The sequence below is a fragment of the Haemaphysalis longicornis genome, unplaced genomic scaffold (genome assembly GCF_048455015.1).
Source record: "Haemaphysalis longicornis isolate Haplotype H1 unplaced genomic scaffold, Haemaphysalis longicornis Haplotype H1 scaffold_2, whole genome shotgun sequence".
Classification (NCBI taxonomy): domain Eukaryota; kingdom Metazoa; phylum Arthropoda; class Arachnida; order Ixodida; family Ixodidae; genus Haemaphysalis; species Haemaphysalis longicornis.
In genome coordinates, this window is record NW_027526295.1 from 262,256,958 (window position 1) to 262,278,905 (window position 21,948).

At 47.5% G+C, this 21,948-nt stretch overlaps 1 protein-coding gene across 6 annotated transcripts in view; it reads right to left on the reverse strand.

Annotated features, from left to right (window-relative positions):
* Positions 1 to 5,414: 5,414 nt before the first annotated feature.
* LOC144170556 (putative polypeptide N-acetylgalactosaminyltransferase 9) overlaps positions 5,415 to 21,948 on the reverse strand; it is a 148,875-nt gene continuing 132,341 nt past the window's right edge. For 4 of the 6 annotated variants that reach the window (XM_077700424.1, XM_077700419.1, XM_077700422.1 and 1 more), the window contains 11 exons: positions 21,518 to 21,779; positions 19,102 to 19,451; positions 17,474 to 17,640; positions 16,493 to 16,657; positions 15,373 to 15,586; positions 15,027 to 15,144; positions 13,087 to 13,272; positions 12,303 to 12,431; positions 12,018 to 12,128; positions 9,319 to 9,447; positions 5,415 to 7,510 (listed from right to left, as the gene is read on the reverse strand). In XM_077700424.1, the coding sequence (XP_077556550.1) occupies positions 7,349 to 7,510; positions 9,319 to 9,447; positions 12,018 to 12,128; positions 12,303 to 12,431; positions 13,087 to 13,272; positions 15,027 to 15,144; positions 15,373 to 15,586; positions 16,493 to 16,657; positions 17,474 to 17,640; positions 19,102 to 19,451; positions 21,518 to 21,742 (1,956 nt within the window). In that variant the 5' untranslated portion in view covers positions 21,743 to 21,779 and the 3' untranslated portion in view covers positions 5,415 to 7,348. Of the gene's footprint in view, positions 7,511 to 9,318; positions 9,448 to 12,017; positions 12,129 to 12,302; positions 12,432 to 13,086; positions 13,273 to 15,026; positions 15,145 to 15,372; positions 15,587 to 16,492; positions 16,658 to 17,473; positions 17,641 to 19,101; positions 19,452 to 21,517; positions 21,783 to 21,948 lie in introns of all 6 variants that reach the window. The other 2 variants (XM_077700420.1, XM_077700423.1) reach the window with 1 other exon arrangement.

The following is a 21,948-nucleotide window of genomic DNA, read 5'->3' on the forward strand; positions in this document are numbered from 1 at the left end:
TCGAACTCGCCCGTTCCGACATCCGACACTGAAAAAAAAAACGAATTTGTTTTAGTTCATTTATATACCAAAAAATACCAAGAAAATTCCGAGCGCTCGGGAGCGCGTGACTCACGGAGACTGCCCGCGGCAACTGGCTGGAAACACAGGAGCTAGAAAAACTGTGGTTTATTCTTCAGTCATAGGAATCGGCAAAACACGAAAGTGAAATGTGAGGCGGAATCTGCAGCTGAGCATGATTTGCGGGTCGGCTGTCTTGTGGGTGTGCTTGGAGAGTGACGTCCTGCTGGCGGGTCGCTTCGGAAAAGGTGTACTGGAGTCATTTCCATGACGGATATGACGTCAGCGAAATCTTTGTGTATCCCGGAATAAAACACTTTCGTGTTAAAATGCCGAGCACTCGTGAGCGCGTGCCTCGCGGCGATAACCGGACATCCCCGCCTTGGTCAGGTTTTAGCAAAAATTTAAAAAAAAAGCTAGCGAAAACCCAGAGGAGCGACTCGCATTGTCTGTAGCAACCAACAACGCCACAGCTGGTGGCGTTGTTGGTTGCTACCGGCAAGGCCTGAATAGATCCCTCGGAGCCCTTCCCACCATCTATGCCCACGGCCTCCGACGCGTAAGGGCAAGATTCCAGTAAGAAAAAAGAAAAAGAAGACACCTATATAACTGCTGCTTCTTGTCGTACAGTCACCCCTGATGAAGGAGCCGAGTTGGCTCCGAAATGTTGGGACCACTTTGAATAAACTTTGAATGTGCCCGGTTGGTGTATTTGCCTCTTCAAAATACAAGTTTGTGTTATTCGAAAGATTAGGTGTTTTATATTGCCCCAAGCGCTTGTCAGAATGCAAACGATGCTTTATTCACTGGGAAATTAATTAATTTAAGTTAAAATTTTGATTTTCCCACTAAATCGTGTGTTTTCGTGGTCTGCAATGACATCACGGGAACCGACCGCTCTGCAGCCGATTGGGAAGCCTTGTTTACCATTAGTGAACCTAGATGGAATCACCATACTGTGGCAAGCCATTTTCTGCCTTTGGTTTGTTTTTGACCATATTTCAACCGGGCTTGTTTTTGTTCAGGGAGAAAATAATTGTTTTGTGAAACATGCTCGCTCGACAAATATGGTCCTGCAAGACAACGTTGCTTGCATCAATCGGCAAGTGTCGTCTGAGACAACCCCAAGGCCCGGAGTCCTGTGGAGCTAAACCAAGCATAGCGCGCACAGTACCAACAGCAGTATGCATCGGTACTTCTATGTTTACGTGTTTTAGTAACTTCCACTGTTTGTCCCATCATTTTTACGGCTTTAAAAAGAATGTGCCCGAAATAAATTTAAGCACAAATAGCTCGTTCAGCAAGCTTATAAGCTCTGTCTAATTTGCATTTGTTTTTGCCACGCTCCGCCAATTGCAGAGCTGGCTGGTATGACATCATAGGTTCTGTAGCGGGAAATTAGCTAGTGGGTCGCATGGCCATTCCCTTTTTTCCTAATTATGTAGCTTATTTGACCAAAGTTTGCGTTAAAAGTGGTGTCAGTGCGATTATAACGAGGCAATTTTTTGAATGAACCAAACTCGTGTTTTCTCTTCATGGCTCCTTCAATTAACACGACGATATAGATGCATATAGTGATGACTACTACTAGCACAGTGCAAAGCGACGACGGAACATGTCAATAAACTATTTCAAACTTGTACAAATGCGTGGTGATGTTACCTTCAGTTCTCCGGTAGAAAGAAATCCTGCAGCTTCGCTATGGTTCAAGCCTTGCGCGATTTAGTGCAAGCTTTGCCAGAAGTTTTCTTTTGTGTGTTCTGTCGTCGTGCCCTCATAAAACATCTCGACATTCTATATCGAGCGGTTTGCCGCACAATAACTGGCCTACCTCAACACACCCGTATAGCGGTGCTTGAAGATTCTGTGGCTCTGCCCCCGCTTCCTGCACTAATCAAAGCAACCATCGCCCAGAACGCTGTGAGACACGAACTCCCTGGCTCTTGTGGCCTGGGACAACAGAAGACTACTCGATCCTGCCACGTTGCCCGCTGCACCCCCCCCGCCATGGGAATGCACGGCTCAGGTCATAATGCATCAGAAGACCCACATACCCAGAAGACACCCCCAAGCCCGACAACAGGTGCAACAACGACTCCAAATGAGCAAACACCCTGGGGAATTTGATATCTACACTGATGCCAGTATTCGCGACGGACGCATCAGTGTAGCATAAAGATCGTCAGAGGCACCACACTTGGATGGCGAGGCAGTGCTTGAAATGAGCACCTGTTCACCCCTTGAAGCAGAGCTACAAGGCGTACTAGCCGTACTGGACCATTTAACGTACTCTGCGAATACACCTCAAATGGCACGCATATTAACCGATTCCTATTGCGTCATGCAAGAACTCCGGAAACCATATTCAGACCACCCTACAGCCAACATCATTGCGTACTCCCTTCAAAGTCTTTTGCAAAATGGTGTAACTATACGCCTGGCGTGGACAGCAGGTCACACAGATTTCTGCTCGGGGAATTATGCAGCACATGATGCTACCAGGGGAAGTGCTTCATTACCTCCCTCCCCTTCTGCTGTTGTGCCTTGCATGAACCCACGCCTGGGACTGGATGCTTGGTGTGTTCAACGCAAGATTACCCTATTCCGTCAAACTCCAAAAGGATATCTTCCACAGAGCCTTCAAATACCCACGATTACCAAGATATTCATTAACAAAAGCATCTCCAAGAGTGCCTACACACCCTCTGTTATGAGGAAATGGTACCATCCGAATGGGCACACACCCGCGCATTGCCCTTATTGCGAACAAAACTTATCATCTGACCTTCACCACCTCACGTGGGTGTGCAGTCATTTCGCGCTCCAAATACATGACTTGTTCCATCACGTCCCTCCAGACACGGACGCTCTACACCCTCCAAATCACGACGTCGATTTTCTGCAAGCATTAGGCAATTATGGTGTATACAGAGTGGCCTTTCGAAATTAGTGTAGCCTGGGGGTGACTACCCACCCTGAGAAGAGCCTTATTAACATCACGGATGCAAAATGAGTGCTTAAAGAAGGGACATTCAATTGTGTGACAAAGACCTTTGCTACCGCACATTCCTTCACTTCCCCTTCCCCCACGCACTTCGGGCTTCCCCTTTTTTCCAATAAAGGTTTGGATCAATCAATCAACCCTGTGCTAGTAGTAGTCATCGTCATATGCATCGATACAGTTGTGGCGAGCTGTGATGTGCGAGCTGCGACGTTATTACGGCAGTGATCACGGCCGTAATGGCCGCCTTTTTGTCGCAATCACTTGCGTGCATTTTAGGAATCATATTTCGTGCTACACAAAAATGGAAGTTCTCACTGCGCATGGCCTTTTAAGCAAACAAACAACTTGAAACAGCTAGCCATCTTGCATGATATTAAAGGTAGGCATCGCTGGTGTTCCAGATATTGTTTCCTCTTTTTGATGCACTGATTTGCAAACAGCTAGTACTATTTGAATTTATTTTACCTGCATTTCGAGAGAGAGAGAGAGAGAGAGAGAGAGAGAGAGAGAGAGAGAGAGAGAGAGAGAGAGAGAGAGAGAGAGAGAGAGAGAGAGAGAGAGAGAGACTTTAAAGAAAGCTGAAGAGGTCAGCCCCACCAATGGGTAAGGCTTGCTACTCCAGATGGGGGTGAATGCAGTAAGATGAAAGGGGAAATAATAAAATAAAGAGAGAAGCAGAAAAATAAATAAAAAAGGAGGTGGGGAGTGTACACATATGTAAAATGTACATGTTCACAGGACCTCTTCCAGCCCTGTTTTCACAAAAAAAGTGAACGGAGTTTTTGCCCCCAGCACTGCCTCGACATGATTTTGCCAGGGTCCACGCAAGCGGGAAAGTTCTAGACTACTTCCACGTCGGAGTCGCACAAGTGCCTTCAACGCTGTTGCTCGTTGACTAGCACACTGCGGGCACTGGCATAGCATGTGCCTAATGTCCTCAATAGTAGAGCACACGTACGAGACATCATGGCGACTCTACCGAGCCCAGCTTAAACAAAGAAGCTTTGGGTGTAGACGTCATGTACCAGCTGGTGTATAGCATGCCTTCAGTGTGCTTGGGAAGACCCCAGGGATGCCGGAAATCGCACTTGGGGTTTATCACACGGAGAGCTGCGTACCTTCTCAGAGGATCCTTCCAAAATGAGGGTTATGGGCGATCTGTACTTGACATTTTTTATCTATCTTAACTGAACGGCGACAGGAAATGAAGATACCTGACCATTTGGCGCAAGCGCCATCTATTGCAATGCTTGACACAGGCCCATGAATGCATTCACTGCATCACCCGACTTCTCTCACCAACTGAAGTTTCTAAAGTTTTGTTGTGCCCTTCCTACAAAATCTCATGGCATACACAGGCAGTCTCACACAGCAGCAACAGCCAAATTTTTTCTTATTCACCTTTCGCGCTTCCCAGTTTGGACAAATTTATTACAATTGAATCTCTGCACATTCGGGCTAAATATATTTCCACAATGACCGTGCACATAATTATGCAAACGTACAAAAAAAAGTTGCACCCGTGCACTCAATACAGATGGTTAACCAGCGAAACAGTGATGTATAGCCAATGTTTTCCAATGCCACATTGGCATTGCTCTACTGGCACCACCTCCGCCCCTGCCTGCTGTTATCACTTGAGCTGCGACTTCCCGCAGTAGCTCACTGCGTGCGTGCTCTGCTGCGAGCGACTCTTTTGCACTCCCCCCCGAGGCATGTTCCCACTTGTCGGTAGATGCGAGAGTGTAGCTATGTCATCTATAAGCCCAGCCAATCTCTCTCCCTTTACTTCCAGCTCCTCTGTCAATCTCTCTCCTCTTACTTCCAAGTCCTCTCCAACCTCCCCTTACTTCCAAATCCTCTCCAACCTGGTCTTTTTGTGCACGCACATGGGGTTGCGCAAAAGGAGTTTTTCACACACACGGGACTGCCAAATTTTCTTTTCACTCAGCCATATAAAGCTTCGCTTCAAAAAAAGTTTTGAATGCAACTTCAGTACTGCAATAGCTGTTTTTTTTTTTTTAGGTTTCGGTTTCGGTCGTCAGTGCCCACATGCGTGTTATATCTCTGCACATCCTTGTCTATATTGCACACCACCAGATGCAATCATATACATCATTCGAAAAGTTAAAAGTAGCACTCTGGCATTAAAACAAAATTTTGTTTTTCACTGAAATCAGTCGAGGCTGCTCCTATTGCATGAAAACATACATCCGCCCCTTTTGACCCCCTTAAAGCAGGCAGCCATGTTTAGCAAAACGAGAGGATGTGGAGCCAGTCTCCCCCGAGCTAGCTGCTATGCAAGGCTAGTGTAAAGCTTGTCTTCCCTAATTAAACAAGAAGCAATGACTACGATGGGTTTGACATTTTTATTCATAAAAATGAATTGTTTTCTTTCTTGCAACTTCACTTTTCATAAGGCACGATTCTCAGACAGTTGAGAGCAAGGTAAACGCACACACAAGCAAGTCCCTTCCCCCCTGGGGTATCCCAAAACCACCTCCCTGGACACAGATGGAGGCAAGAGGAAGAAATGGAAAAATTGGAATGCACCGACTGACTAGAGAAGATGGAATGCAACGGAAGAAGAAAAAACCACACATAACTTTTTGGTTAAACAAAAAAAAAAGGCCAAAGAAAGCGATTTTCCAAACCCACACCACTGTCAAAAGGAAATACCTAGAGGAACAACTGCACCGAGAATGGGACAATTTAAGAATCAACACACGTAAAAACACTCTCTCCATGGGCCCTCGATGAAGTAGGCGCACTACACTGGCCTCTAACGATGAGGTGAGCATGCACCCTGTGTGCAAGGGCTCAGCGGGAAGGGGGGGACACTGCTCTTCGAGTGCTCGGCAAAAGTTGCTTCCCAGACGTCATTTTTGTGCATGTTTTTCTCCACCATTTCCAACATTTGTGGGCCAAGACAGCACCCTCTGCTTGTAGCACAAAAGCTTTCTAATCCAACCATGAATGAACAAGTTTAAATTATGAGCGCACAAGATCAGGCTGCAAGTGCTGTCATCTGCTAACATGAGGAATAAACTTCCACGTGCCAAAATGCACTCCAAGATACACAATTCTGTTCAAAGTATGAACAGATAGGGCCTTAATGTGCGTTAAATTTTTCAGTACATACTATCTCTGGACAAAAATAATTTCCCAAATTTTACTAAAATCCCGCAATTTATTTTAATAAACAAAGCCAAACAAGACCAATCATAAAGAATTGTCGCTAGGTTGAGTACTTATTGCACATGCATAATTGGTAGCTGCTGCAAGCATTTAACTGCTTACAATACGTTCTTGCTTAAATCAATTTTGCTTTAAAGGTTCCAGTAAGAAATGCAGTTTATTTGTAAATAAATATTTGGGCCTCAAGAAATAAGTACCTTAGATGGTAGCATTCATCATTTTTAACGATAAAGCAACTACCAAGCAAATTTAATAACAAACAAAGTGGTGCAAGAGCAGTGTCCCTGGCTTGAAACAACAAAATGGGAGGGAACGTATGGCTGCATGTGGTACGAAAACATGTGCTTCTCGCTTTGGAGGTGCTCAAACCAATGGGCCACACGGAGTGTGCGGCGAAGCTGTGGGCAGCGTACACAAGTCCTCCGTAAAAATACGAAAGCTTCAACAAGACAGTAAATTTGTTACACAGTCTTTCTCTGACACAGAGTTTCAGCAGTGGCAGCTCAAATCCCAGCTGCTGCCAAGGCCTCCCGCAAACGATAACAGCGGCAACAACAAGAAAAAAAGTCACTGGGCAAAAATAAAAAAAGAAAAAAGAGAAAACACCGAGCACTCATTGAAGCACAGATGCGAAAAATGGCGAACGAGGCACTGTCGGCGAAGCACTGGCAGCCCATCGGTCGGGACGACACATTCCCCGGTTTTGATTCTTGGCACTTCTCACGGGTGCTTGGCAGCCATCACTGGCGGGGCACGAAAGCGGCCAGTGTGGCAGCCTGCAGTATGGGGAGTCCTCGTGGTGGACCTCGGAAGTGGCTTCGCTTGCACAAGTCCGACCGCGGCACCAAGATGACCACGAGGAACGAGAACGGCAGTCTGTGGAGGGCCTCAATTCGAGAAGTCATTGAGCTGCTGAGTAAGTGAACTGGCGGCAGGCACGAACCCCACCGCCACATACGTCAAGTGTAGGGGCGACAGGGTGACACACTTTGTCCCCTCATCACTCCCCCATGGCTAGCATAAATTGAAAATAGTCCACATTCCTTCCCCCCCAACCCCTCCTCTTCTCCTCGGTGCGGGACAGAGTTAGTGTTCCCTGTGGGGCACCTTGACGGCCTTGGTCTTGTTGTAGTTTTGGAAGATCCAGCTCTGGCTGAGGCTGCCTGAGCACATCTGCATGCTCACTTTCTGCCGGTCGGCGGACATCTCCAGGCACTTGCGGCTGCTACCGTGCTGCACCGTCCCGCTCTGCAAAATCCAAGGAAGCACATCTCAGCTTAAACGAGTTCAACAGCACAGGTGCACAAAGACCAAACACACACGTTCAGCTGCAGAATTGCTGGAGGTACTCTAATCTGGTTAAGCTTGGAGTATCCCACCAGGCAGATCTCAGCTGGGAAAACAAGTAGGCCTGTGCGATAGTGATCTTTGCTTTTGAAGAGAATACAAAGCAAATGATAATTTCATTCCAACAGTACCAACTTGAAGTGAATAGTTTGCACTTTCCAATATAAAAACTGAATTCTACCATTTTTTGAGTATGCTTCAGTAAAAAAAAAAGCTGCAGGAAAAATAAAATGTTGAAAGATCTTTTTGCTGGGTTTATGATGCTTTTTATGCGGTAGAAGCCTTATTCTCACGCAGTGAACTTAACTAAAAGGCTTTCACCATAATGATGGCATAGCTATTTTGTCAGGGCATGCCATTAAAAAAAGAAAGAAAAGTGCCAGGAATATCATCATTCATGCAAGTTCCAGGAAGGCAACTCAGCAACACAAGGCATAAAATGTTAGCCCGATTTATAACACCTTACATGCATTCCCTATGGCACAATGGCATGATCCCCACTTGCCACCCTTGATCATCTTTAAAGGGACCCTGCAACACTTACCATCGACTACTCGAAATGTATATTGGGGTAAAGCCTCTTGTCCCAGCAATCTCCTCCCTCAAGAATTATGAAAATCCGTTCACTATCACCGAAACTACGTGCGATAAGAAATCGCGCATAATTATTCCCTCTCAACTTGACCGCAGACAACGCGACGGAAAAAAGGAAGCGGCTCGCGGCGTTCTCTTTGGCGGCCTTCGATATACCACCGGTTGGGGAGTTTTCTTTTTTTCTCCGCAACGTGGAGGGGTCTATTTCCGGTCTGGTACCAAAAAAAAGAAGGCATGGCTGCCTGCTCGCAAGCGCACGCTCAGGCTGGTAGGGCGTTTTTGAACCAATAAATGTTTGTTGTCGAGTGGTCTCGTTGAAAGGAAAGTATTGAGTCCGTCACTCACTCAAACTCAGTGCGCACTCAAAACACAAAAGAAACACCAAAAGTATGCATACAGGTTCAGACATAGTAGAGGTTGGTACACAGCTTTAACGACAGCAGATTGTCACAGGAAATATGAGAAATAAGTTGTCCAGCGACAACCAATAGGACAGCCATGTGCCAAATGATGTCATTTAGGCCATGTCAGGGGTGCATAAAACTGAAGACAGAGCAGTTGGTTTTCCACATCTTTCACAGCGATTTGCGTGCTTAAAGCTTCACGTACTGTACGTGTAATATTTGGCTAAGGTATTCATGGCACTGTAATCTAAACGTCGCACAGGTTTACTTGCACTGCACAAAGGGTGTTGCAGGGTCCCTTTAACACTTGTGCCAAAAATGTTCTCACCAGCACAAAAATCTTAAATAAGGGGTTCTGCTGAGGGCATATCACGCCTAATATAAATGTATAAAAGTGTTGAGACAGCTTTATCTGGGTGTCAAAGCACAAACAACCACGACGTCCTTTTGTATGCCCTACATAGAAAACAACATTAGGTAAGAAAGCCAGAAACAATGGCAGAGCGCAGTTGGCCGCTTTCTTATCTAGAGAGTGTCAACAGGGGCTGCTTGGGTGTGACCATGTTATCATGACGTGAAACGAGAAGCACAAGGGTGGAGTTGTCCCAATGCCAAAAAGATAAGGAGCACTTCAAAAGCACTTTAACCCTGCCCTCCAGCGACATGCTGTCTCAAAAGCAAGCCGGTGCAAGCCGAGCCTGGACGACGTACCGCATCATCGTAGATCCAGAGCTGGTTGCCCTTTGACCCGTGGCATGGGTAGAGGATCACATCAGATCCGGCATAGTCGAGACACGCCTCGTCTCGTCGGATCTCGCCCTCCTTGCTCAGCATCCAGTACTGCAAACAACGCAGCAGGGAAAGTCAACCGGACGGCCGGAAGAGGCACGACACACGACTCCCATTCAGCAACGCTGTCCTCTGTAGCCTCAAAGGACCGAGCTACTGTGCACCTGTTATTAAGAGTATTATGAAGACAGCATGCAACTTTGCTTTATTCGAGAGATAGCCTGTTCATGCCTCTCCACAATCCTGTCTGGCAAGGAAGGATGCTTCCATTACTGAAGGAGTTTTCTCTTACAAATACGTAACTTTCAAGTCACCCACTCACTTCTAAACCTCATTATGCACCAGATTTCCCCTGCAATGTATGTAGGGGTGCACGAAAAAATGAACAGTTAGTGTGCTGACCACATGTCAAGGGACACAGCCTGGCAGGAACCGGTAATTGCCCTTCTAGTAAAACCTAGCGGTGCATTTCCCCTCTGCAATGGCATAATCATGGATACCATGCTTCTTTCAGATGACTAACCTCAAGATTACGCTTACTTACAATTAGAGTTTGAGAGCCTAACTGAACTCTTAATGTTTGAATAAGAAAACAGAAGGCCAGAGTTCCTGTTTTTCTTTTGACTTTGCGAACCTTGTGTTTGTTGTTAAAAGCATCAGCCACTCTGTACAGGCAGACAGATGGGTGAGATCATTCGGTGGTGTAATTCAGTGAGTGCGGGAAACCTTCACGTGTTGCATCCCTAACTCTGTTTATCTAGCCTGATCAAGTGCGTCTTAGTTTAAACTTGGGATGCAGGTATTTCTGACATAGCAATCTCCTGATTGAAACACAGTTGTATGCTGTCTTCATGGCTGATTCATTGGGCCTCCCCACCAAACACCAACTGCACTTCACAGCTGCAGTGCTGAAAACTAAACTGAATTTTAAGGTGCGGCAGGGGTGTGTTTGGGGGTATCCGCCCTAACAAAAGTTAAAGCTTTGAACTATAGGAATGTGCAAACAGTGACTTTTGATTTTGAAGCAAATATGAAGCAAATAATGACTTGCTTCGAATAATTTGATTCCCCGCAAAAAAAAAAAAAAATGAGAACAGCAAGCAACAGCAGCAGCTGCGGACAATAAAATTCAGATTTCCTTTTATAAATGAATTTTATCAGCAAATGCAAAAAATTATAAAGATACTAGTCTGGCTCTTGTGGACTGCTTTGCATTTGACATGCTAAAAGGTTGTTCTGAGCAGGCATGTTTTAGAAGCAGTTCCAAATGAGATATTGATGCACACAATTAACACCACCACAGTTACCTTCAGAAACCTCTGAAGCCGATATGCCAGCAACAGGCGACCACGCGCAGTTGCACTAAGCACATACGCAGAACAAGAACTTTATACTTGGAGTTCCCTTTGCTCTCCAAAGTGCCAATAGCGAGTTTTTTTTTAATCAAATGAAACACTCGTTAGGTGGTTGCAAAAATAATGACTCCATGACTTGGGCACCGAAACTGTACCCATGGCATTACCACTTCATTTTCAAACAATGGCACCCACCCATCTATGACGCTTCCCTCCCTTGTTCGTGTTATTTAATCTTTTCATAATGAAGATGCACAAATGCAATAGCTCTTACAGCATTTGCTTACATGTGACGGCTTCCAAATGTGTTTGCATAATAAATTCACCTAAAATAAATTTTGTATTCTGGATGCGGCGAATCTGTTTGACCACCAAATTCAGCTAAAATGCATCACTTACAGCAGACCTGTTGAACAAATTGTTGCGGGTAGCCAGCTATCCATTCACATATAACATTCCCTTATTCGTTAGGCGTTGTGAACACTGTGTTTATCACCAGCTTCTATCCTCTCCTCGACACACAGCGCAGTCCAACCTTCGAGCAGCAAAAGCGAGCTGGCGGCTAAGGTAAGGTAATGCTGCACAAGCTGAATTCTAACCATAGTAAAAGGCTTGGAGGTAGTGCCTTGAATAAAAGCTACATTCACGTTTCTCGCATGCTTATTCAAACGTCTACGGTCCTATCTGAATGCGGTCATGGCATGCATGTTTGACTTTTAGCTCATGTGCAGTGACTGAGCTCCAGCAAAGGGACCCAAGGCAAACATCATGAGAAAATACAAAAGTTCGCTTATATTTGCTTTGTGCAGGGAATGTGCCCCGGACAGGCATCTTTTCAGGAGATTATGTGGCCTAAATTTGGCTATTCGTTAGTGTTAAACAATTGGAAATTTTGAAACACTGAAACTCTCAAACCCTTAATAATCTATTATCCAGCTGAATATTAACGAATATTTGCACACGCCTAGCCATGACGTGTGTGCATAGGTGCATTATATGCGGACAAATTCTTGCTAGTTGCCAGGCATGCGCCACATTTTGTGACAGAAAGCAGGTCTCCCTCTCCCCTGTTATGCACTCTAGGATAGCTTGGCAGACCATGGTTGAGAACTGCTGATGCTGGAAATACTGGCCATAAGCCAGTGGGACATGACGTTGGCTGGGACTGGACAAGGGAGCGGCTAAAGGGGCACGTGTGCTTGTGTGCGTGCGCTCGGTGATTAGCAGGGGGGGGGAGGAGGAGGAGGAGGAGGAAGAGGAACCCACCTGGTTTCCTCCCTGGCCATGGCAGGGGTACATGCCGACCGGCTTGTGCATGTTGTCCCGGCCCGAGGGGCTGTCCAGGCACTGGTTGCCACCCTGGCCCTTGTTGCGCACCTGAAAGAAGCAGAACAACCATGTTTTCACAAACCACTTTGAGACCAGGCCAGCGAGGTGGACGCTAGATCATGTTAGCAAATGTCCACAAACAGGCCCATCTTCGGGCTTGACCTCGGGTCATTTTTCTGGACTCATCCCTTGCAGTTCATAGAAACCCTGTCGCACACCCACCTCTCCAGAGGCAATGGCATCTCCAGGCACGAACAGCTCCGGGTAGATGGTGCGGACATACCAGTCGAATGAGCGGCACTTGAGGTTCTCCCTGAGCTGCTTTCTAGCACTCACGTCTCCAAACTCACCCTGCAAGTGAGAAGGGAAAAGAGGAAACGGACAGGACGACGCCTTGTAGCAATGTGCAAACACCCAGTGGCCACCTCTTAGCCATAGCACTTTCTCTCAACTGTAATGATTATACCAATAACATAAATAGGAGTTTATGAGGATACATTTCTTGCCTGATGCTTGAAGGAAAAACAAATGGCCTATAGACATGAAGCAATGCTTGCTCCTGGCACACTAATTTTCAAGTACGTACTACTGAACACCTTCCTGTCCTCCTTTTTGCTTTTTTCTTCCATCTTTAGTCCACTTGAATTCTTTTCTTCCTCCTTCTTGGATACCTTAATGGTATGGTTTACTAACAGCAAACAGGAAGAGCCCCCCTCGTACATAACAACAGTGCTAAACTTTAAAAAAAACCTTTGAAAACAACTGAAGCAACTGAAAATTTTTGAAAATCCACTGAACATCCCGCTAGTTACTAAACAACTTGCCACTGAAGCAGGCACCCCACATGTTCAGCAAGTCTGCAAAGATTAAACAATGTCCTCTTAACTGTACGTTGTACAGTCTGTTTTCACATCAACCAATGTTTCCTATCGGAGCAGCTACACCAGAAGGCCCACTGCAGAGTCCAGCAGCCCAGTGGCAGCAGCTGCAGAAGGGGGCCACCCACCAGGTCGTCCCCGATGCGCTGGTAGTAGTAGTGCTTGTACTCGTCCAGCCACACCTCGGCCAGGCGCACAGAGTTCCGCCGCAGCACGTTCACCCCCGAGCGCCACTTGTACGGGCTGCGCTTGCGGAAGATGTGGCCCACGTGGGAGCAGGGAACTATCTCCAGCGTGCCCCCACACATCCACGTCTGCGAGGGAACGGGGCGGGGGCACACCGTGTCAGCAGCAACGCCCCAAAGACCTTGGTGCACAGACTCAAGCTGCGACAGTTTGACAACCCAACAGCACTTGAACACCTCACGTCCCTCACAGCGCTTGAACAGCTCGAAGGTGCTGCAAGGCAAGCTGGGAAGCTCATATGATGACGGAAGCATCCTTTTCTCTCTGTTCACTCATACTCCATTCCTTGTGCTCGCTACCAAAGCTTCTCTCTCCTTTCCCCAAAGATTGCACGTGGAGGGACATGCCACAGATTGCTTAGCATGGTAGTAGCACTGCGCAACAGGTTTGTTGAATGAAAGAAAAGGTTTGTTGAATGAAGCTTGAAGTGAAGTGAAGTTACAGCACAAGAAAGTTTCCTTCAGAAAACTTTAGAAAAGCTCAATTCCTGAAGTGTCACGAGTGCACCAGTATGTTTGTGACCGTTTAAAATTTGTGCTCTAAAGCAAAGACACTCTGGTCTGGGTGGTGCTACAACCAGCAACTCTCTATGTCACCTTTTTGCCTTTTTTGCGCGTGTTTTGTCAGCCTGGGCATGCAAAGCTGAGCACCGAAATTGTACTTATTACAGATGCAATTTCTCAAGGAAGGTGGCTGAAGCAAGACCTGCGACAGGTGGGCGTGACTAAAGTGGTGAACCTTCCAATTCCTATTAAAACTTGACCACTGAATTGAAAAATGACAGCTTGTCCTTGCACTGCCCCACAGTTTGCATGGATGCTGATGTAGAGCGATGACCCTGCTTACAGTGCAGACATACGAGGGAAGGGAAATGGTTTCAACCACGGGCACAGGAAAGCGTTCCTCTTCAGCAGTGGCCCTGTGTAAACATGGAGCCTTGTCCTACAGTGCTCACTGTAGCGAAGGGTGTGTTATGAGAAAAAAGACTTGAGGGCCAGACTGCAAACCCTAATCCTTTTCATGGCAGTCTATTCGAAACCAACCCACAGTCTGTTACGCCTCTTTTTTCCCTCACGTTCTGGTCTTCCCCTGCTTCCACTCACTCCCATGCCACCAATGTGTGGCCTTAATAAGGAGGATGCTTAATGGATGGCCATACAACCCTCCTGTACTGTTTGCTTCTTTCAATGAGTTGGACTGCAGTGGACGGATGGGTGAGTGCAACAGGTAACCCCTCTGAAATCACCACATTCCCAGCGCCTTTCACAGCCAGAAAAGTAAAAGCATGGCATGGATGTGTCTTGGCAGGTGTGAGGTTCACTAGAAGTATCAAATATTCAATAGTGACATTATAGGCTGCCCCAGCAAGTGCACCAGAGATTGAGTCCAAGCTGCCACTGCTATCTCTCTGCTGTAAATCTCTGCCAGATGGGTTGCCTGTGGGTGGGAAGAACGCCATGAGGACTGTACATGGCTAGACAACACGTGTTGAAAAGCACATTCACTCTGCCAACCAGCTCCACAAAAAGTATATGAGATTATCTGCCACATTGGTGGCAGGCAGTGCGACACAGGTACAGCACTGCCTCGCTTACAGTCATTATCACTGTACTCTAATGCGGTAGCCCACCCATGTGTTCTCCAAGCTGTGCGCTCCATGCACCCAGTGCTTCCAAGCAACTGGCACAGTGTTTTGATGCACTCTGTGTGCAGACACAACCAGCATGACTACAGCTACAAAATTAGATAGAGAAGTTGAAATTGGAGTGATCGAAAAACACAGATGATATAAAATGAACACAGTGGGAAGGAATAGACTCACCTTGAAAGACAGCTCCAGATTTTCTCCACCCCAAATGTCAAAGCCACTGTCATAGGTGCCCAGTTTCTCAAAGAAGGCCTTGTCGATAGCAAACAGGCCACCAGCCATCGTTGGCGACCTGTAAGGAAAGCACAGCACGATGGGATGACAGCGAAGACAAAAACAGCACATTTCTGCAATGTTACTGCAAAGTGTGCAATCAACACTCACTCAGCTATGCCATGCAATACTGGCAAGTTTAGTGCTTCTAAGCGCTTCAGAAAAAGGTGCTGGTGTGCTGCACCTTTTGTGCTGCCTCAAACTGACAAGGAAGGGACAGCATGCAATGCATGGCGTGTTCACTGACCAGACGGGGTCCCACGAGTGCTTCCTCCGCTGGCGCTCGCGCTCAGGCACGGCGTGCCAGCTGAACTGCAGGTTCCAGTCAAAGCCTCCCACGTTGACACCCCCGGAGTCCCGGTAGTGGTACTCAAAGGTGCTGTCGCTGATCACGTCGATCACGGGGCACACCACAGTGGTCGAGTTGCGGGCAATGCGGTCCAACAGGGGCTCCAGCCAGCCTGCAGGGCAGCAGCCAGGGACATTAGTAGTAGTAGGGCACGAAAAAGCCGCTGTACCACGCAGGGCTGCACTACCGCTTCTCGACAGGGACAAAGCACCGGTTATACAATGCGAGCCCACATTTCAGGCACAGAAACTCCAGGATAAGAGCTCTCCACTAAAAAACTATACGCAGAAAAAAGTGATTTCATTACAATATTGTCTAGACAACAATGTCTAGACAAAGTCGTCTAGACAACTGCATTTGTAGCTACAAATTCAGAAACAGCAATTTTTCTATGGAGGCTAAATGCACACCCCTAAACATGCTTTGGACGAAGCAGCAACACAAATATAGTTTACAATGAAAATATATGCTCATGATGGGTTAAAAAACACACAAATGGTAACAGGAACGTGTCAGTGGTCACTGCAGCATCTCTTGCAGGGACCGAGGGTGCAAGCGCATGTGGAAATATACAAAAGTAGATAGCAAAAGCAGGCACAAAGAGACAAGAGAAAGCATCGAAGCTCACGCAATAGTAAAGCAAAAAGAAAACTTTTTTATCAAGCGCAGAGCCCCAACTGGCCCGGCACCAAAAGGCGAGGCAGCACTGAGAAAACTTTCTTGGTAATCAGCAGAGGAGTGGTATCCTCACACCCATCTGTTTTCTGCACCTATGATTCAGGAAAAAAAAAACTGCTTGGGCATCAGGTTACGGACAAGCAGGCAAAACTGGAGGACCTCAAAATGCTAACACATCTTTTTACTTGAGGGGGGAGGCAACTCCACAGCCAGCATGGAGACGGCAGGTTTCCCAGAGCCTCTGTAGGAGCAAACACTACTTGCTGCAACACACATGGCCGGGCCGAGCGACTTAAGTGCTGCTCGCAGCAGTTTTGCATAAGCTGGGGGGGGGGCTCACCTTCAGTGCACTCGCAGTGCGAGTCCAGGTAGGTGAGCACCGGAGCCGTGGCCGCAGCTGCCCCCAGGAGCCGTGCACGAATCAGGCCTTCCCGCTTCTGGGCACGCACAATTTTCACCTTCGGAAAGTGGGCCACATAATTCTCCAGCTTCTGCTTCAGGTGCGCTGCACGAGACGGGCCCGTCCAAAGCTGAGGATGCACCTCCTTCAGCAACAAAGAACGTACGGCTCAAACACATCAAAGCACACATCCACTTTAACTTAAGTAAAGTAACAACTCAAGGGATGACGCCAATCGAATTCACAGCATGTCTGTCCCACTGTGCCCCATTTGGCATGTTGTGTTGAGGGTGAGGCAATAAGCTCCAGTCTTTTCTGCACACAGCCTTTCAGGTTTTCTCCACACATTTTAACCGCAAGGAAATCAATATTGATCTAGCAGCTGGCACGTTGTTACAGCGCTCATTAGACTGGCAACACTGCAGTGAGACTTTTGCCGCATCCTGGAATAGGGCCTAAAAATGTCTCGCCACTGGTGATGCCTTCGCATAGGATGGCAAGGAAAACCAAGACTAAGCATAACTAGGCTGTTGTGATTTCAATCCACGAGCTGCCTCTCATATCAAGGCAGAAACAGTAATACGTAAAATGTTATGAGACAGGGTCCTAGATCTGTTTCAACCCCTTTGTTCAGCTGGTACATATGGGAAGAGAAACAATTAAAGGGACTCATTATTCTCTCCCCAAAAGGACAATTCCCTCCTCCCTCGCTAGTGTCTGTGAGTGTGATGTGGAAGGAACCACTTCAATGGTTAAAGGATGCTGGAAGACATTGCAAGTGACTGAAATCTTGTTGAAAATAACGCCATTCTCCAAAGTCTGACACTGTGTGCCTTACAAGCAACAGCTGTGACTGAGAGCAGCCTGCTGTGCCAACATCCGAAGGACGACCACAGGGCAGTGGCAAGGCAATGGACTAACGCATGTCGGAGTAGTCGTCCACCAGGATGATCTCGTGCAGCAGCTTCGGGGGCGAGCGGTCAATGATGCTGTGCACGGTCCTCAGCAGCACACTCCAGGCTTCGTTGTGGAAGCACACTATCACACTCGTCGGGGGAAGCTTGCTGAGGTAGCGCTCGTCCTTGCACCTGCGAGCAGAGGAGCACCGCCTATCACCCAAGCATCTACCAGACGCACAGGAGCCACAAACAAATCAGTCATTTGCATTAGTAATCAGTAGTTTACCAACAGCAGGTCGTGTTTAAACTGCTAAAAGAAGTGAAGGGTTTCATAGAGTGTCATGAATGTATACTTCATTAAAGAAGTACTGACACGTACTGACACAAAAATTTTATGACCCTTTTTTATTGCTTTTATCGATAATTAATGGTCTGGCGAAACACACAGCACTTTGCATACATTAGCACGCAATAGTAATTAATTACATTGAACGGCCTAAAAATCGTTCGTTTCAATTTCCCGCAATTTCAGCTCGAAAGCCGCGTATGACAGAATCCCGGTTTGACCTCACCACTTCGTGCGGACGTCAGAACACTGTGGAGGCTGGTGTTGCTTCGACCGTGCTGCCGCCAGAGTTGAATGGTTGAGCTGCCTGAAGGTGCTCGGCCTACCATTAATAAAAGTCCCGATGGCGACTTCTATTGCGATCCCGGGCTATATTATCACTTCCTTTCTCGTGTGTGGAACTTTATTTTTGCCAACAGTGCCTTTCTGGGCAGCAGTTATCCCTGTAGCTCTGGCTACGTGAACCCGTTTGTGAATGCGCCAGCGCCCAGTCGCCGCTCGCCGGGCCGCGCGCGTAACGTGACATCACGAGTTTTTGATGAGCGCTGTCCGCGTCACTTCTTTTGGCTACCACAAGATGTCGCGCTGATGTCCATTTTCCGAGTGCCGCTCTGCGTGCTGTTCTGACGGAGCGATAAATGAGACCCAATTAAAATATGTTCTTCGCGTCGCAGGCCGCTCATATTTCAGCCGGGGTATTCTGTTGAGCAAAGAAAGTGAACTGTGCAATAATATTAACGCTAAAAATTGGTGTCAGCACCCCTTTAAAGTGATGTGTTTTCATTCCATACTGTACATCACACATTTAATGAGCCCACATAAATTATATCTCAAGAGATGCATACTGCAGCTTGTAGGCATTATCAAAGGAGCTTCCGCAAACAGGAAGTCACCCTTGTGTCTATTGCAGTTTCAATTAATTGCTTTGCCTGTATGTATAGAAGTGCACAGCCACAGATGTATGAGAAAGAATTAACTGACAAGCTAGTATTCAGTCTTAAGGTACCAGCAACAGCAGACAACAGCCAAAGCGCACGACTACAGCATACAAAAGAGTGCAAAAACCTGAGGACTAAGAGCGAAGGAAGCACAACGCTTGTCTGCGCTTCCTTCACATCTTAGTCCTTCTGTTTTTGTGCTATTTTGTACAGAATGAACCCCCAGATGTTAATCAAGACTACAGCAACTAGGCAACAAAAACGACCATCATCGGCTAGACCGTCTACAATGCTACCACTAGCCTACAGCAGCGCGACAGTTCCCATGCCTCACACGAGAAGCCTACGCACAGGCCCCACACTCACTCGCTGTCCCGGACGTCTGGCAGCGAGCGGTGCAGGGAGATCATGTCGCTGATGTACTGGTTGAAGGCGTTGCGGTCCCAGCCCTGCTTGACCTTCTGCTCCTGCTCCTTGGTGAGGTCCTTGAGCACCACGGGGCGGCCCATCTCCCCGGGACCGTCCGCGTTCTGGGGCGGCACCAGCACGCCCACTGGGGCGGGCGCGTGGTCCACCTCATTCTTCTCATCCTCGGGCTCTGCCTGCGCCCGGTTGGCCCGCTTGCGGGCCAGGGGCGGCCCCGCGGGCTGCTGGGCCTGCCAGCCGTCCTGGGGCTTCTCGGGAACCAACTCCGGACCACGCTTGACCTCGCCCTCCTGTCGGGAGAAGAGGCCCCACCACCCCGTCAGCTCCTCAACGGAGCTCTCCATCAGAGAGCAGCTTAAAAAAAACTTGTCCGCATCCTCTACTAGAATGCCCAGTTTTCCAATAAGGTACCACCACTGGGGAATCACCACAGTTGTGCAAGCACCCCTATCTCAGTAGCAGTCCCTAATGCAGCCAAAGTCATCACATCTCTGCAATATTGCACCGCAGAGTACCCCTTACATTGAATAACATTACAAAGACCACGAATACAGTGTACATTGCAACCTTGCCTCTAATCAAACGACAGTGAAACGGTCGAAGAAAGCCATTGTAGACTACTAACAAATATGCAGACGCAAACTGTATTTAATTCAGCTAGATAATCGGAAAAGCCAAAGAGAGAGTAACACCCCTTTGAGGAATTGCTCAGATTTGCTGTTGGATGTGCAGGTGGCATCTTTAAGTGGCTTGTACGGACTGAACGCTATTAAAAACTGACACAGGCACAGCGCCATATCTGCATGGTTCTCGCAGCAACGCGACACAACCACCCTAGTGTGGCTGAACACTATCAAAACCAAAAGAAATATCAAGAACTTGCTGCTTTTTCTTCCATTCAAACAGACAGAGGTCAGTTAAGCTAAACTTTCTCAATTCTAGGCAAATGGTAAACACAAGCTTGAGGCCCACTGCCTGCTGCCCATAAAGAACCCAGGCTATGCAATTGCACAAGTGAGACGCTTTACTAAGCTTAGTAGGTTAAAGCCACATTTCTGCTTCCTGCCAGACTATCTTTCACATGCAGCAAGCGTGTTGACTGCCCTTGTTTTGTTCGCTCTGCCATGAGTACCTCGAATGATCATTAGGTATGACTTAAACGGGTAGCTTGCATTTGAAAGGAAATATTAGAAAGTCTTGTGTAATTGAAACATAGCCTCCTTTTGTGCCAAACAAAATCACAATGAGTTTTACGGATGCCCACTCTTTCAAATAAAACAAAGCTGTATGTTTTCTTCATGGCTCCTTTAATAAGACTCAAAATCTGACATCATACTGCTTGTGCAGTAGTGGCTGCCGGAAAGCAAGCAGAACAGAGAAAAGCAAGAGTGAAAAAAGTGTAGATTTTATAGTTAACATAGCCTTATTACGACAGGTTTCGTGTTGGCTAAATAAAGCTAAAACATACAAATAATAAACCAAAGAGAGAAGGCAGCCATTCTCCACTGGCTGGGTGCGTAAAAAAAGGATGAAGCAGACAGTAACATGGCGTGCATGAAAGCGCTCTGCAGGACACCCAAGCCACAAGAAAATTGAAGGGCTGTACTGCTGGGCCAGAAAGGTCTGGCACATAACGTGCATATTCACAAGCACTGTAGAAGGCTCTGCTGCTTGCTCATGATTCAGATGGTCTTGTTTCCAGCAGTCTCTTGCACTCAATAAAAATAGATTGGAGCCCTAAAAACATGCTGTCACAAATTATGTCCAACTGTGATTAGTATCATAGGCAGCTTGAGAGTGGAGTTGTTAAAAATATTTTGCTGGGAAAGGTAACAACAGAGGAGGACACAGCCGATTCAGACTATGCTCGTCTGTGTCCTTTCTTGGCTTTGTTACAACATGCAGCAAAAGGCCTTCCAAAACCTCGAAGATTGAGCCTGTTTTCTACCTATTCCCATCTTTGGACTGCCGTGGTGTATCTATCCCGTGGCACACCTAGAAACATTTTTCGAGGGGTGCCCTCAAACATTTTAAGGAAAGATGGAGTGGGGCAGTGCCCGAGTTCTGTATTTCCTGAGACCACCATCCCCGCCCGTACAGCAGAAGAAGGGAAGGGGGAGCTCAGGATTTTGGAGGATGTTTTTCTGACACCCTGCCAGGTAACAGCTATGCTCTTGCTTGCACAGCCAGCATTGGTAACACCCTCCCTTCACTTAAAGACACAGCCCACAGTAATCCCGAACGTTAAATGTGCAAAAAGAGCCCAAGATTAAACAGAAAGATACACGACATAATGCGGCCCACAGGCCCAGCGGCCAATTAGCCCGGTGCTTCGCCCTTTGTCCCAGCGGCCCACCTGTTGCTGCGCTGGCTGCGGTCGGTGCGGCGCATCTGGCTGCGGCTCATGGTGTCCCTGCTGCTGCTGCTGCTGGGCGGCGGCTGGCTCGTAGGCGGCTCCTCGATTCGGGGCTGAGGGCACCCGGTCCGTGTAGGTGAACAGGAGCGTCACGACTAGCCAGGTGACCGGCACCACCAGCAGGACCTTGATCACAAGGCCGCGCCGCCGGGGGAGCAGCCACATGGTGCAACTAGGGCCCACTACCACAAAGGGGCACCTGCTGCTGAGAGAGGGAGGGTGGGAGAGAGGGCATGCACAGTGAGCAATCAGGTGCCACTGCAGCACACCATAGATCACAAGACTCAAAATGGCTCTAAGCCCTAGGCCTTGCTAACTGCAACTGCTACCAAGCTAGAAAGCAGGCAGTACACAACAGGAAGGAACGCAAA